At 47.6% G+C, this 14,463-nt stretch overlaps 1 protein-coding gene across 1 annotated transcript in view; it reads right to left on the bottom strand.

Annotated features, from left to right (window-relative positions):
* The window catches only part of LOC109899488 (tyrosine-protein kinase yes), a 32,819-nt gene that overhangs the window by 17,803 nt on the left and 553 nt on the right, over nt 1–14,463 (bottom strand). Inside the window, exon 2 of the mRNA XM_020494776.2 lies at nt 608–895. Within this exon, the coding sequence (XP_020350365.1) occupies nt 608–887 (280 nt within the window). The 5' untranslated portion in view covers nt 888–895. The remainder of the gene's footprint in view (nt 1–607; nt 896–14,463) is intronic.

A 14,463-nucleotide genomic window follows, 5' to 3' on the forward strand; every position in this document is an offset into this window, starting at 1 on the left:
CAAACTGAAGCACGCTGACACCTTAAGAAGGAAATGGTGAGAGACCACTGGATTTGAATCATCTGAAATGCAATGGCAGGTGGACTTTGGAGTGACTCCAGATATTGGAGTTGTCAGATCAGCAGCTATTCTGTTGTGGGGAATAAGCATATGGGTCCTTGTGAAGGAACTATAGAAGAAGTTTCAAATGCAAACTAGAGTACTTATATAGTATCGATGCGGTTAAGAGGACAATGGCACTAGACCAAAACAATGGAAATGCCAAGTCAATTTGCAGACATTTAGGCTATTGTTTATGTGTCTATTTCACACTATGTTGAGGTAAAAATCGGAGTATAATGCTTGTATGGATGTCAACCCCAATACAGATGTTGAATGTGTGCCAATCTGGAATCTTTCTTTTATCCCCCACCTTCTGCTTTATTGTAGTTACGATAAAAAGGCATACAGGTGCGTAAGGAAATACACACTTGAAATCTACACGCACACAAACGCATCACACAAATCATCCATTGATGTCAACGTGTGATTTGCGCAAATATTTTTATGTAGGCTATGCTTGAAGATCTCAAGTTAGGATCGTGTGGATAATATAGGCAAGTCTCACCTGAGACGGCACCGGGGAACGTGCCAGGTAGAGCGCCGGAGAAGGAGGTGGAAGCCCCTCCGAAGGGGGTCATGATGGAGGAAGCTCCTCCGAAGGGGGTGATGGCGTGGGGGTTGAAACCTGCAGCGGGCCCCGTGGAGGACGGCTGGTTCTGCTGCAGCTGGGTGGGGTCGGGCCCGTAGTGGCCCATGTGGGGGCCGATGACATCTGAGACCGGAGCGTTATCCGGGCGGTACTTCATGGTAGGCCCCTTGTCCTCTTTACTCTTGATGCAGCCCATGGTCAAGTCTGGAGAGAAACAAAGTTAAGAGCTTAGTTTCAGGACAGGACTGAAACAAATCCACAGGACAGTACAGGACTGAATATTCACTCCTGTGTCAGCCACCGTTGGCATAGATGTGATAGTCCCCCCCCCCCCCCACCTCCGCACACTCAGTCTAAGCTTACAAATGATTAAGAATTACAGCATACAGACTGGTTAGAAGGATTCCATTAATGAGACGTCGACTACCACTGTAGCCACAACCTAGAGAATTGTACGTCTATAAAAATGTACACTTGTCAAAATAATAATAATAATAATAATTTTAAGAAAAAAAAAAAAATTGTCAGACTATATGTAGTACTTTTATTTTTTGGGCTAAAGCCATAAATCTGATCTGAAATTATTTGGTTGTAGAACGTCACTCGCGGTCATAATCAAAAAACGTGACCTGGTTCAATCATACACATACGACAGAACTAGTCTAGCGTATCCTATGCAAAGTACATACATCATGGTTATACTGATTGACGGTCTAAACATTTTATAAGTGGGTTTAGAGCTGTTGTGTTTATCTGTATGACTTTAGGAGATAACATGTTCATTATATGAATATCCAACTGACAGCAGATGAAAAGCCATGCTGATGCAAATAGTAAGCATTCTGGGAAACGCATGTTTTACATTTGCTGCTTTTTTTGTGGGTCAAACCTTTACAATAATGGTTGCAACACATGGTCAACAGCCATTTAAAAACAAAATACATTAGGCTATGTCCCAATTCTCCACACTTCTCCCGAAGTGTGCACTTGCACACTCCCCGTCATGGATTTAAAGGCATAGGATTGGTGCAAGCATTGGCAGGAGAGAGAGTTTCCACCTTGCCTCAACCCATGCAAGAAAGTGTGCAAGGAGACTACATACTTCGGGAGAAGGGTCAAGAATCGGCACGCATGCCTTAAAATCACCAGCAACTCTTAGGTCAAACCATTGTCCCGAAAAAGCAACACTTTTATACTGACGTGTTCACCATCTGCATTGTTCTCATTCTTCCCTCAACAGAATTGGCCAGTGTTACCCCGAGGTATTCCCTTTGTGAAGAGAAGGCCACGTAAATATGCTCCAGTCAGGGGATGTTTTGACTGATCTGGAAACAGCTGCCCTAGACGGAGAGGGTTACAGCCATGACTCTCAATCGTTTTCTTTACCAGGGGGGTGGGCTAGACTTCTACGAAATTGTGAACCTTCTTCGAAATCTCAAGCTTGGCTTGCTTGCAAACTACAAATGGCTGTCAGGGGAACTAGGGGCTGGCAAACAAGGTGTGATGAATTCATAACTTTGGAGAACTTCAATTTACACTTGAGCGATTTACACTTGAGCTGACTAAAATCAGTTTGAACAGACCATCTGAGGGACCTGTCAGTTAGCAACGTCCCGGAGACTTATACGGACACATTTCCCCCAAAATGTCCTGCTCATTCCCTCCTGACCACAGCAATATTCAAACTGAGCTTTCTGGAAAACCTGGGAATTTTGGGGAAAGTTAACAGAATTTTGCATCCCTATGACTGTGAAACACTGGTCTAGTAGACAGAGACAGAGAAAAGGGGAATGGCAGAAGTTCACTGAGTTTTTCAGCTGCCGAGTTGCCAAGTAAAGCAACAAAAACGGGGGCAAACCGCAAGAGGACTTCACAAGAAATCAGGGCATTTTGCTCAAATAAAAATTGTACACGGAATACATTTCATGCTATGGTTCGAATGGCGTGTTGATAGATCTCTATAAAACTGATTTAAGAGTGGTCAGTCGTAGGTAATAGGCCTACATTAACTCAAATGAGATTTAAAAAAATTTAAAGGAAGATACGGTTCATATAAATCTAATCTCAGATGTTCAGATCGGAGGCCAAGACATTCTTGTCAGCCACATGAATATGGATCCAGCCCTCACTTTAAGGGAGTCTAACCCACTCTCCCCTTTAACTTGAGATGGTATGCTGGTCTCCTTGGAGGGTAAGAGAGGTTGGGTTGGTTGACTGTGGGGTTTGAAGTTCACCATCAGAATGAAGTGGCCCAGAGACTCAGGGTCAGCGCTTAACTTGCCACACCATAAAAGCACAGTTTCAGGCCTACATCCTGGTCATATAGCTGCAGCCTGCATCCCAGCTTTTACGACATCTCAATAAAACAGACCATCTGTTCTAGGATTTATTTGTCTCTCAACAAAACACAGTTAACCATTCGCCAACTCTGCCCTTACGTCACATTTGGTCATACAGTCATACACTGAGTATACAAAACATTAAGAACACCTGCTCTTTCCATGACAGACTGAGCCGGTGAAAGCTATGATCCCTTATTGAGGTCACTTGTTAAATCCCCTTTCAAAATCAGTGTAGATGAAGGGGAGGAGATGGCTTAAAAAAATCCTTAATTAACCTTTAAGACAATTGAGACATGGATGGCGTACGTGTGCCATTCAGAGTGTGAACGGGGGAAGACAAAATATTTAAGTGCCTTTGAACGGGGTATGGTTGTAGGCGCCAGGCGCACCGGTTTGTGTCAAGAACTGCAACGCTGATGGGTTTTTCACGCTCAACAGTTGAGTGCATCAACAATAGTCCACCACCCAAAAGGTCATCCAGCCAACTTGACACAACTGTGGGAAGCATTGGAGTCAACATGGGCCAGCATCTCTGTGGAACGCTTTGGACACCATTTAGAGTCCATGCCCTGGCTAACTGAAGCTGTTCAGAGAGCACAACTCAATATTAGGAAAGTAATATACTCAGTGTATAATGACCTCCGTCTCTCAGAGGAAACGGACTGGATCGGTTTCGGGCTGGCAGTGACACAGATATGTAAAGTTGGAGAGGCAGTGTATATTCAGCAGCACCCGACTGTGTGTGTACACACACACACACACGTTCCTCTGGTGCATTTATATAAACAGATAGCAGAGGAGGGAAACATGATCTTATGATCCAAGCATTCACACCAGTGCAGTTTTAAAAGCCCCTTCACTAACCCGCCATGGCCTAAGCATAACACTTATCCTATCCTAAGTAAATGGGGAGACTGAAGCAGGTTCATATTGCCATGAATAGGCCAAGTACAGTATTACAAGTGATTGTTTTTCATCTCGTGTCATTCTTTCACCCACACACTAATCCCTATAGCCCTGCCTCTTACACAAATGCCGATAAGCGAAGCAAAACTCCATTGCATGGCAAAGCGGAGGGAGAGACATTTGCTATGAATGTAGAGATAAAATGACATTAGTATGTGTGTGTGTATCAAAGAGAGACAGGCTGGGAATGGGACATTGTGCCAAATCCTCTCACATGGGTGACTGTCAGCACAGAGAAGAGCCAGCTGAGAAAAGCCACACAGAGTGCGAGCGAGAGGAGCCAGAGAACGAGCGTGAAGCCAGAGCGAAAGAGAGGAGCCAGAGCGAGAGCGTGAAGCCAGAGCGAGAGCGTGAAGCCAGAGCGAGAGAGAGGAGCCAGAGCGAGAGCGTGAAGCCAGAGCGAGAGCGTGAAGCCAGAGCGAGAGCGTGAAGCCAGAGCGAGCGAGAAGCCAGAGCAAAGCCAGAGCGTGAAGCCAGAGCAAAGCCAGAGCGTGAAGCCAGAGCAAAGCCAGAGCGTGAAGCCAGAGCAAAGCCAGAGCGTGAAGCCAGAGCGTGAAGCCAGAGCGTGAAGCCAGAGCGTGAAGCCAGAGCGTGAAGCCAGAGCGTGAAGCCAGAGCGAGAGTGTGAAGCAAGAGCGTGAAGCCAGAGCGAGAGTGTGAAGCAAGAGCGTGAAGCCAGAGAAGCAAGAGCGTGAAGCCAGAGAAGCAAGAGCGTGAAGCCAGAGAAGCAAGAGCGTGAAGCCAGAGAAGCAAGAGCGTGAAGCCAGAGAAGCAAGAGCGTGAAGCCAGAGAAGCAAGAGCGTGAAGCCAGAGAAGCAAGAGCGTGAAGCCAGAGAAGCAAGAGCGTGAAGCCAGAGAAGCAAGAGCGTGAAGCCAGAGAAGCAAGAGCGTGAAGCCAGAGAAGCAAGAGCGTGAAGCCAGAGAAGCAAGAGCGTGAAGCCAGAGAAGCAAGAGCGTGAAGCCAGAGAAGCAAGAGCGTGAAGCCAGAGAAGCAAGAGCAAAGCCAGAGAAGCGAGAGAGCAAAGCCAGAGAAGCGAGAGAGCAAAGCCAGAGAAGCGAGAGAGCAAAGCCAGAGAAGCGAGAGAGCAAAGCCAGAGAAGCGAGAGAGCAAAGCCAGAGCGAGAGAGCAAAGCCAGAGCGAGAGAGCAAAGCCAGAGCGAGAGAGCAAAGCCAGAGCGAGAGAGCAAAGCCAGAGCGAGAGAGCAAAGCCAGAGCGAGAGAGCAAAGCCAGAGCGAGAGAGCAAAGCCAGAGTGTGAAGCCAGAGCGAGAAGCCAGAGCGAGAGCGTGAAGCCAGAGCGAGAGTGTGAAGCCAGAGCGTGAAGCCAGAGCGTGAAGCCAGAGCGTGAAGCCAGAGCGTGAAGCCAGAGCGTGAAGCCAGAGAAGCAAGAGCGTGAAGCCAGAGAAGCAAGAGCGTGAAGCCAGAGAAGCAAGAGCGTGAAGCCAGAGAAGCAAGAGCGTGAAGCAAGAGAAGCAAGAGCGTGAAGCCAGAGCGTGAAGCCAGAGCGTGAAGCCAGAGCAAAGCAAGAGCGTGAAGCCAGAGCGTGAAGCCAGAGAAGCAAGAGCGTGAAGCCAGAGCAAAGCAAGAGCGTGAAGCCAGAGCAAAGCCAGAGCGTGAAGCCAGAGCGTGAAGCCAGAGCAAAGCCAAAGCGTGAAGCCAGAGCAAAGCCAGAGCGTGAAGCCAGAGCGTGAAGCCAGAGCAAAGCAAGAGCGTGAAGCCAGAGAAGCAAGAGCGTGAAGCCAGAGCAAAGCAAGAGCGTGAAGCCAGAGCGTGAAGCCAGAGCAAAGCCAGAGCGTGAAGCCAGAGCAAAGCCAGAGCGTGAAGCCAGAGCAAAGCCAGAGCGTGAAGCCAGAGCAAAGCCAGAGCGTGAAGCCAGAGCAAAGCCAGAGCGAGAGAGCAAAGCCAGAGAGCAAAGCCAGAGCGAGAAGCCAGAGCGAGAGCGTGAAGCCAGAGCGAGAGCGTGAAGCCAGAGCGAGAGTGTGAAGCCAGAGCGAGAGTGTGAAGCCAGAGCGTGAAGCCAGAGCGTGAAGCCAGAGAAGCAAGAGCGTGAAGCCAGAGAAGCAAGAGCGTGAAGCCAGAGAAGCAAGAGCGTGAAGCAAGAGAAGCAAGAGCGTGAAGCCAGAGCAAAGCAAGAGCGTGAAGCCAGAGCAAAGCCAGAGCGTGAAGCCAGAGCAAAGCCAGAGCGTGAAGCCAGAGCAAAGCAAGAGCGTGAAGCCAGAGCGTGAAGCCAGAGAAGCAAGAGCGTGAAGCCAGAGAAGCAAGAGCGTGAAGCCAGAGCAAAGCAAGAGCGTGAAGCCAGAGCAAAGCCAGAGCGTGAAGCCAGAGCGTGAAGCCAGAGCAAAGCAAGAGCGTGAAGCCAGAGCAAAGCCAAAGCGTGAAGCCAGAGCAAAGCCAAAGCGTGAAGCCAGAGAAGCAAGAGCGTGAAGCCAGAGAAGCAAGAGCGTGAAGCCAGAGAAGCAAGAGCGAAGCCAGAGCGAAGCCAGAGCGAAGCCAGAGCGAAGCCAGAGCGAAGCCAGAGCGAAGCAAGAGCGAAGCCAGAGAAGCAAGAGCAAAGCCAGAGAAGCAAGAGCAAAGCCAGAGAAGCAAGAGCAAAGCCAGAGAAGCAAGAGCAAAGCCAGAGCGAGAGAGCAAAGCCAGAGCGAGAGAGCAAAGCCAGAGCGAGAGAGCAAAGCCAGAGCGAGAGAGCAAAGCCAGAGCGAGAGAGCAAAGCCAGAGCGAGAGAGCAAAGCCAGAGCGAGAGAGCAAAGCCAGAGCGAGAGAGCAAAGCCAGAGCGAGAGAGCAAAGCCAGAGCGAGAGAGCAAAGCCAGAGCGAGAGAGCAAAGCCAGAGCGAGAGAGCAAAGCCAGAGCGAGAGAGCAAAGCCAGAGCAAGAAGCCAGAGCGAGAGCGTGAAGCCAGAGCGAGAAGCCAGAGCGAGAGTGTGAAGCCAGAGCGAGAAGCCAGAGCGAGAAGCCAGAGCGTGAAGCCAGAGAAGCAAGAGCGTGAAGCCAGAGAAGCAAGAGCGTGAAGCCAGAGAAGCAAGAGCGTGAAGCCAGAGCAAAGCAAGAGCGTGAAGCCAGAGCATAGCCAGAGCGTGAAGCCAGAGCAAAGCAAGAGCCGTGAAGCCAGAGCAAAGCAAGAGCCGTGAAGCCAGAGCAAAGCAAGAGCCGTGAAGCCAGAGCGTGAAGCCAGAGCAAAGCAAGAGCGTGAAGCCAGAGCAAAGCAAGAGCGTGAAGCCAGAGCAAAGCAAGAGCGTGAAGCCAGAGCAAAGCAAGAGCGTGAAGCCAGAGCAAAGCAAGAGCGTGAAGCCAGAGCAAAGCCAAAGCGTGAAGCCAGAGCAAAGCCAGAGCGAGAGAGCAAAGCCAGAGCGAGAGAGCAAAGCCAGAGCGAGAGAGCAAAGCCAGAGCGAGAGCGTGAAGCCAGAGTGTGAAGCCAGAGCGTGAAGCCAGAGCGAGCGAGAAGCCAGAGCGAGAGCGTGAAGCCAGAGCGTGAAGCCAAAGCGAGAGTGTGAAGCCAGAGCGCGAGCGTGAAGCCAGAGCGCGAGAGCGAATCCAGAGCGCATCCAGAGCGCGAGAGCGAATCCAGAGCGCGAGAGCGAATCCAGAGCGCGAGAGCGAATCCAGAGCGCGAGAGCGAATCCAGAGCGCGAGAGCGAATCCAGAGCGCGAGAGCGAATCCAGAGCGCGAGAGCGAATCCAGAGCGCGAGAGCGAATCCAGAGCGCGAGAGCGAATCCAGAGCGCGAGAGCGAATCCAGAGCGCGAGAGCGAATCCAGAGCGCGAGAGCGAAGCCAGAGCGCGAGAGCGAAGCCAGAGCGCGAGAGCGAAGCCAGAGCGCGAGAGAGAAGCCAGAGCGAGAGAGCGAAGCCAGAGCAGAGCGAGAGACGGTGGAAATGCACACCAGTGTTGTCTTGTCTTATTAGGGAGAAACTCAAGACTTCTCAGGAGTTGTTTCATTACAGTCCGTTAGATGATGCTGAAATAGAAGTGTCCTTTCGAAACTAGGTCAAAGTTTGTGCATAGTTCTGTCTGTCTAAATCAAAAGCATTTGTGATTTGAGACAGCGAAAGAGTCAGGAATAAAAAGACAGCAAATACCACGCTATGTAGCAGGCGGAGGAAAAACCTACACATTTTGTCCTCAAAAGTATAGACCTGCTTTGCATAGGGATCTTGTGGCACTGACTTTACCCTAGTATATTTGGAATGCTATGGCTGGTGTAGGGTGAAGTTGCCCCTATACGCTGAACTTGGGTCAGTTTTTCATTTCCCCCCACTAAGGATTGGGGAGGGGAAGCTGATCCTAGATCTGTAGAGCTGCACAGTATGCCCTTCATACATTCCAGAGGGACCTGAAGTTACACCTCCACCTGAGGCTCCTTGACCTCTGATCCTTGACCTCCTCACCCCTGGTGTGCTCACCTTACCTAGGGCTCAGGCCTCACAGAACACATAAGATTAAAGGGCCCAAGTGGGACCCTTCAGTGTGATACCAAAGGTCAGCCCAGATTGGTGGGTCAGGGCTGGAGAGGAGGTAACATAGCTAGGGGCTATTATTTAAAGCTGTATAGATTTAAATCAGTTGGTAGTCTGCACTGTGTTATTCAGTTCACTTTACTCCAGTTATGTTTGGATGCATACCAATAAAGATTCTAGTCACGCAATGAAAGTTTCAATTGTAGAGGATTAAAAATAAATTGCCACCCCAAATCCACATCAAAACAGAGGAGAATACGCTTCCATAGTCAGTTTGCACAAAGGGATTTGATGTGCTTCCTCTAAATCTGAATATTTCTGTAGAGATAATGTCAAACAGTATCAAAAACTGCATTCAATCAGAATGAGATGTCTTCTCTTATTCTGCTGAACATGGCAAAACTGAACTACAGTAAACGGTTCTGTGTATTGTATCCTACACCCTGGCCCATTCCTCTCCAACTGAGTTGGAGAGAACTGGGAATTCCACAGAAAGGCCCTGGGCTGAAACAGCCTGGAGAGTGGGGTTCTGGCTCTGGGGTGAAGTTTCCCCTAGGTACAGATCTAGGATCAGCTTCCCCTCCCCAAATCATAACCTTATCCATAGTGGGGAAAACTGACCCAAGATCAGCATCTAGGCAACTTCACCCTACTCTGGAGTCTGCATCAGACTTCCGCTCGACAAGTTGATCACATTGGGGTGAATCCTATCTTCCACGTCATCAAGGCATGACTACAAAGTGAAAATTGTACTTAGGATTCAGTCCATCCTGCTGAAAATGTCATGATAGAACAGCAGGTAGAGCTGTTTGAGGACTGGCCTGAAACAGATCTGAGTCCAGATCTAGGACTGTGTTTTTGCCAACTCAATTGCTGTCATTGTTTGGCATGACAACTCCTCGTGGAACTGTCAAGAGAGCAGAAACAGACTGGCACCCCGGCTAGAGCTCATAGCAAAGAGGGACATCAATCCCCTGTACTGAAATGGAGGGAGTGCTGGGATGATCAGTGAGAAATGAACAGATCCCTCTGGCCCGGACGTCCTTCCGCCGGGCCTTTGTGTTCCAGACCACCTGCTGTAGCTTTCACTGAGAGGAATGCAGGCAGGCAGAAACACGCACACACAAAAAAACGCAAGCACATATGATAGCCTACACACCAGCGCACTTGCACACACACAAAGACGTGCACGCTACGGAAACTCATCGATGAATACACACACACTCAGTACAGCCAACAGACCTCTATTTGCTCCTCCTACGAGGGAGATAGACATGGAGACAAGGAGTGGGAAGGAGAACAGGCTAAAACTGGTTAGCTGATGGATATCAGTCAACCCTGTGGTTCTGGAACTGCTGAGACATGGTTTTTGTTACCAAACAGGGTAACTTAAGACATAAAACTGATGCTTGACATAAATTAAAGCTGCAGGTGAAATAACATGCAGACACGGCTAAATATCAGTTAGTAACAGAGACATTGATTGGCACATTGTTACGCAAGGAGAACTATCCCTAAGGTTTGATGCTGGGAGTTTCCACAGCAACTAGGGGTCGGTGAGTAGCCCCACCCTCGACGTGGACAGCTGTTAGCAACTGACACCAAGACTGTAGACAGGGAAGGCTTTACCATGCTTAAAACTGCCAACAGATGCCATTGGAGGAAGACGAAGTAAGGGTTACACTGCCCATGGGAAAGTGCAGTTGTACAATATCAAAGAGTATATGCCTATTGCTACTGTAGCTTCAATAAATATTAAAAGGAAGGAAGTTGAAACATCACTTTGCTTTGATATCATAGTCTATCAGCATGACTACAGAATTAGGCCTAATGTAGTCTCTCACAAGTGTGGCATGTGAGACTAGGCCTTACATGAATTTTAAAGCAAGAAGAAGTATAAAATGTTGCCGTGATGATTAAGGACACGTTACTCTGTTCAAACACCACCTAGCCTACTGTTGGCAAGACATCTCTCCAACTCTGGAGCTGTACCAGGCTGCCAGGCTCACAGAATACCTGGCTACGCGTCTGCCAACACATGGGTTAGCTGAAGCTTACTCATAGCCATGTCTCAGGCTCGACAGTAGACACAGGACTCATTCTATAAGGCTGGCCCTGGAGGACAACCTAAAGGCAGGAGTTCACACGAGTGTGTAGGAGCTATTTTAGTAGCGGGAGGTGACCACAGTAAGTCAGAGAGGCGGTTTAAACTATCAACGCCTACTTCTCACTCAGGGGTTGCCCTGAGTGCCAATGTGTGATGTGGTAACTTCAGTGACCTCACCATTACTAAGCATTCCTTCACACACTGTGTGCGCTCTGTCACACCAATGTACACAACTGTGGTACTGCAGTAAGGCTAATAAGATTAAGCTATATCCTATGCTACATACTTCAAAAATAGTCTCCCTGGTGTGAGTTCACTCAATTTCAATGGTTCCACACTTGAAAATTATCTCTCTGTTAAACTTAGACAAAATAGACAGACACTACCATGGAATCACCAAGGACAAGGGTCATATCTTTCAGTGTACACAGTAGCAAAACATAGTGGAACGAAAATGGCATCTTTTATTGAAGTTCAGGTAGTCCCTCCCAATTTCAGTCCGTTCCCCCCCCACTGGTGCCTGGCCCAGCTCTGCCATTGCCCAACAGCTCACAGAAGGTCTTCCACATGCTCCTCAACTCTTCAATATACAGTATCTGTCCCAGATCCAAGTGAGATTCTGGCTTCAAGGCACAGGCGTAGGGCATGAATTGTCCACATTCCCACTGACTGTCTAGAGCCCTCAAACTCAACTCTGGACCTAGAAATCAGTTCCACTGCATTTTTTTCCCATTGTTCCCCTCTAAATCAGGGACTGATTTAGACCTGGGACACCAGGTGGGTGCAATTATTTATCAGGTAGAACAGAAAAACAGCAAGCTCCGGACCTCATAGGGTAAGAGTTGAATACCCCTGGTCTAGAGAATGAGAGCCAGCCATGACCTACTGTAAGAGAGAGACGTTCTCATTCTTCATTCACAGTGGCTAGGAATTTTTCTTACGGCATATGTTATTATTGTGAGGTTACACTCCTGTTTCTTCGTAGCCTAAATACCTGGTCATTTCTATACCATAACATTAAGTGCAACCGATATCACATAGAGCAACACAAGTACCAACTCCAGTGAATACTAGTGGACATTAAGCTGACAAACAGGCTAATGTTGGTACAAAACATGACCCCACTCGGCTTAATGCATCCAAGATCAGCCATGGTTGGTTCATCGCTTTCTTTGTACATATTCCTTTTGTCCAGTGTGATGGCGGTGTCTGTAAACCGCCCCAACAGGTCCACAGACGACACAATCGCCATCACACTGCCCTATCCCATCTGGACAAAATGAACACCAATGTAAGCATGCCTTTCATTGACTACAACTCAGCATTCAACACCATAGTACCCTCCAAGCTCATCATCAAGCTGGTGGCCCTTGGTCCCAACCCTGCCCTGTGCAATTGAGTCCTGGACTTTGACGGGCCGCCACCCCAAGGTGGTGAAGGTAGGAAACAATATCTCCACTTCGCTGACCCTCAACACTGGGTGGGACCCCACAAGGGTGCTTGCTCTGCCCCCTCCTGTACTCCCTGTTCACCCACGACTGTTTGACCATGCACGCCTCCAACGCAATCATCAAGTTTGCAGACGACACAACAGTAGTGGGCTTGATTACCAACAACGGCGAGACAGCCTACAGGGAGGTGGTGAGGGCACTTGAAGTGTGGTGTCAGGAAAACAACCTCTCACTCAACATAAAAAAAGGAGATGATTGTAGACTTCAGGAAACAGCAGAGGGAGCACCCCCACTATCCACATCAAAGGGACAACAGTGGACAAGGTGGAAAGTTAAGTTCCTAGGCGTACACATCACAGACAAACTGAAAGGGTCCACCCACACAGACATTTCTTCAACCTCAGGAGGATGAAGAAATGTGGCTTGTCACCTAAAACCCTCACAAACTTTTACAGGTGCACAATCGAGAGCATCCTGTCGGGCTGTATTGTAGCCTGGTACGGCAACTGCACCTCCCTCAACCGCAAGGCTCTCCAGAGGGTGGTGCGGTCTGCACAACGCATCACCGGGGGCAAACTACCGGCACAGTAAAAAAGTTGGTGTAAAAATTACAGTGTTGACTTATATTAACCCAGGATTAGTATTTTCAACATTATGAGGAGTCAATGAACTCGTGTCGGAATTAAATCGGAGTGTAAAATTATGCAGTCATTGCAGTGTAAATTCAACTCAATTCAGTGGAATGAAAATGTGACACTACCTGTAGAGTAACTTTAACACTATGTAGACTGGGAACAAATGTTTTCTAAAACAGTGTTGAATTCAACTCTATCAGAGTTAAACTAACAATTATTTTTACTGTGTGCCCTCTATGACACCTAGAGCACCCGATGTCACAGGAAGGCCAAAAAGATCATCAAGGACATCAACCACCTGAGCCACTGCCTGTTCACACCGCTACCATCCAGAAGGCGAGGTCAGTACAGGTACATCAAAGCTGGGACCGAGAGACTGAAAAACAGCTTCTATCTCAAGGCCATCAAGACTGCTAAACAGCAGAGGCTGCTGCCTACACTGCTGCCTAAAGTGGCCTACACTGGCCACTTTAATAAATGGATCACTAGTCACTTTATACAATGCCACTCAAAATAATGTAACTAATAATGTTTACATATCTTACATTACTCATATCACATGAAAATACTGTATTTTATACCATCTGTTGCACCTTGTCTATGCCACTCAGCCATCGCTCATCTATATATTTATATGTACATTTTCTCATTCATCCCTTTAGATGTGTGTATTAGGTTGTTGCCGGGGAATTGTTAAGATTACTTGTTAGATAGTACTGCACTGTTGGAACCAGAAGCACAAGCATTTCGCTACACTCGCATTAACATCTGCTAACCATGTGTATGTGACAAATAAAATGCGATTTTGATTTATGTTCTAGCCTAGGGGGTCACACTTGGGGCTTGTCTAGGTTGCTCTGAATCCTGAGGCTTGGAACTTTTAGACACAGTGGTTTAGTCCCAGCAACACTAGTCAGTCCGTAGTTCTCTCCTATTAACTGACACCTCTCCAAAACATCGGATGTGTCCTTGGATGTGGAAGTGTTATTATTAACAAACTCAAGCATATGCCTCAGATATTTTGTAATGTGGTGTGGAGTTGGTAAGTTTTTACGAGGTTGGTACTTTAGCCCCTTCTACCAAAATAACCTATGCATTCAGGGATTACTACTGTAGGCCTATAAATAAATATAATTTGAGGTCATTTATTTTACGCTCAGTACTGGCAATCATGGGCTACGTGTAGCCTGCAGATGCACATTCTTCAGCTAACCACAATCACATTCCATAACACACAGTTAAGTTGCTTTATCTCAATTAACTAGTAGCGACTATCAGGAATATGATGTGTTACAATTGACCAAGGCCATGTGGTGAGAGTCCAGACAATGCTAGTGTTGCTACTTCAGCTAGCTGTTCCATGTGTTCCGTATTGGAACAGCCGTCTTGCGTTATCGGACACTACCCTCCAGCAAACTGGACTAGCTTGGTTATCCAACAAGAAACACTTGTTTGTCAGTGTTTGAGAAATGAATTATTTCACTTATCATATATATATATATATAACGTCTTACATATAAGACGTTAAATACAATGCTGTCTTTGGGGACGTTAAAGCCGTAACCTACATTTAAAACTTCAATTAGTCTACAGGCTCATATCAGAGAGAGTGAACTACAGTAGGTCTATGTTGGTCTCAAAACATATTTGAACTCAACACTTTATACGAATTTAATGTATCTTTAATAATAGGCTATATTTACCGCAATTCTTCGGGTCAGAACAAATATATGCAGACAATGCTCTGGAAAATCGATCCTACCAGAGTACTGGTGGGGCCCATCATTGGGCTATTGGATTGTCAACTTATTTTTCTCATTT

This window comes from Oncorhynchus kisutch, linkage group LG11 (assembly GCF_002021735.2).
Source record: "Oncorhynchus kisutch isolate 150728-3 linkage group LG11, Okis_V2, whole genome shotgun sequence".
NCBI lineage: Eukaryota > Metazoa > Chordata > Actinopteri > Salmoniformes > Salmonidae > Oncorhynchus > Oncorhynchus kisutch.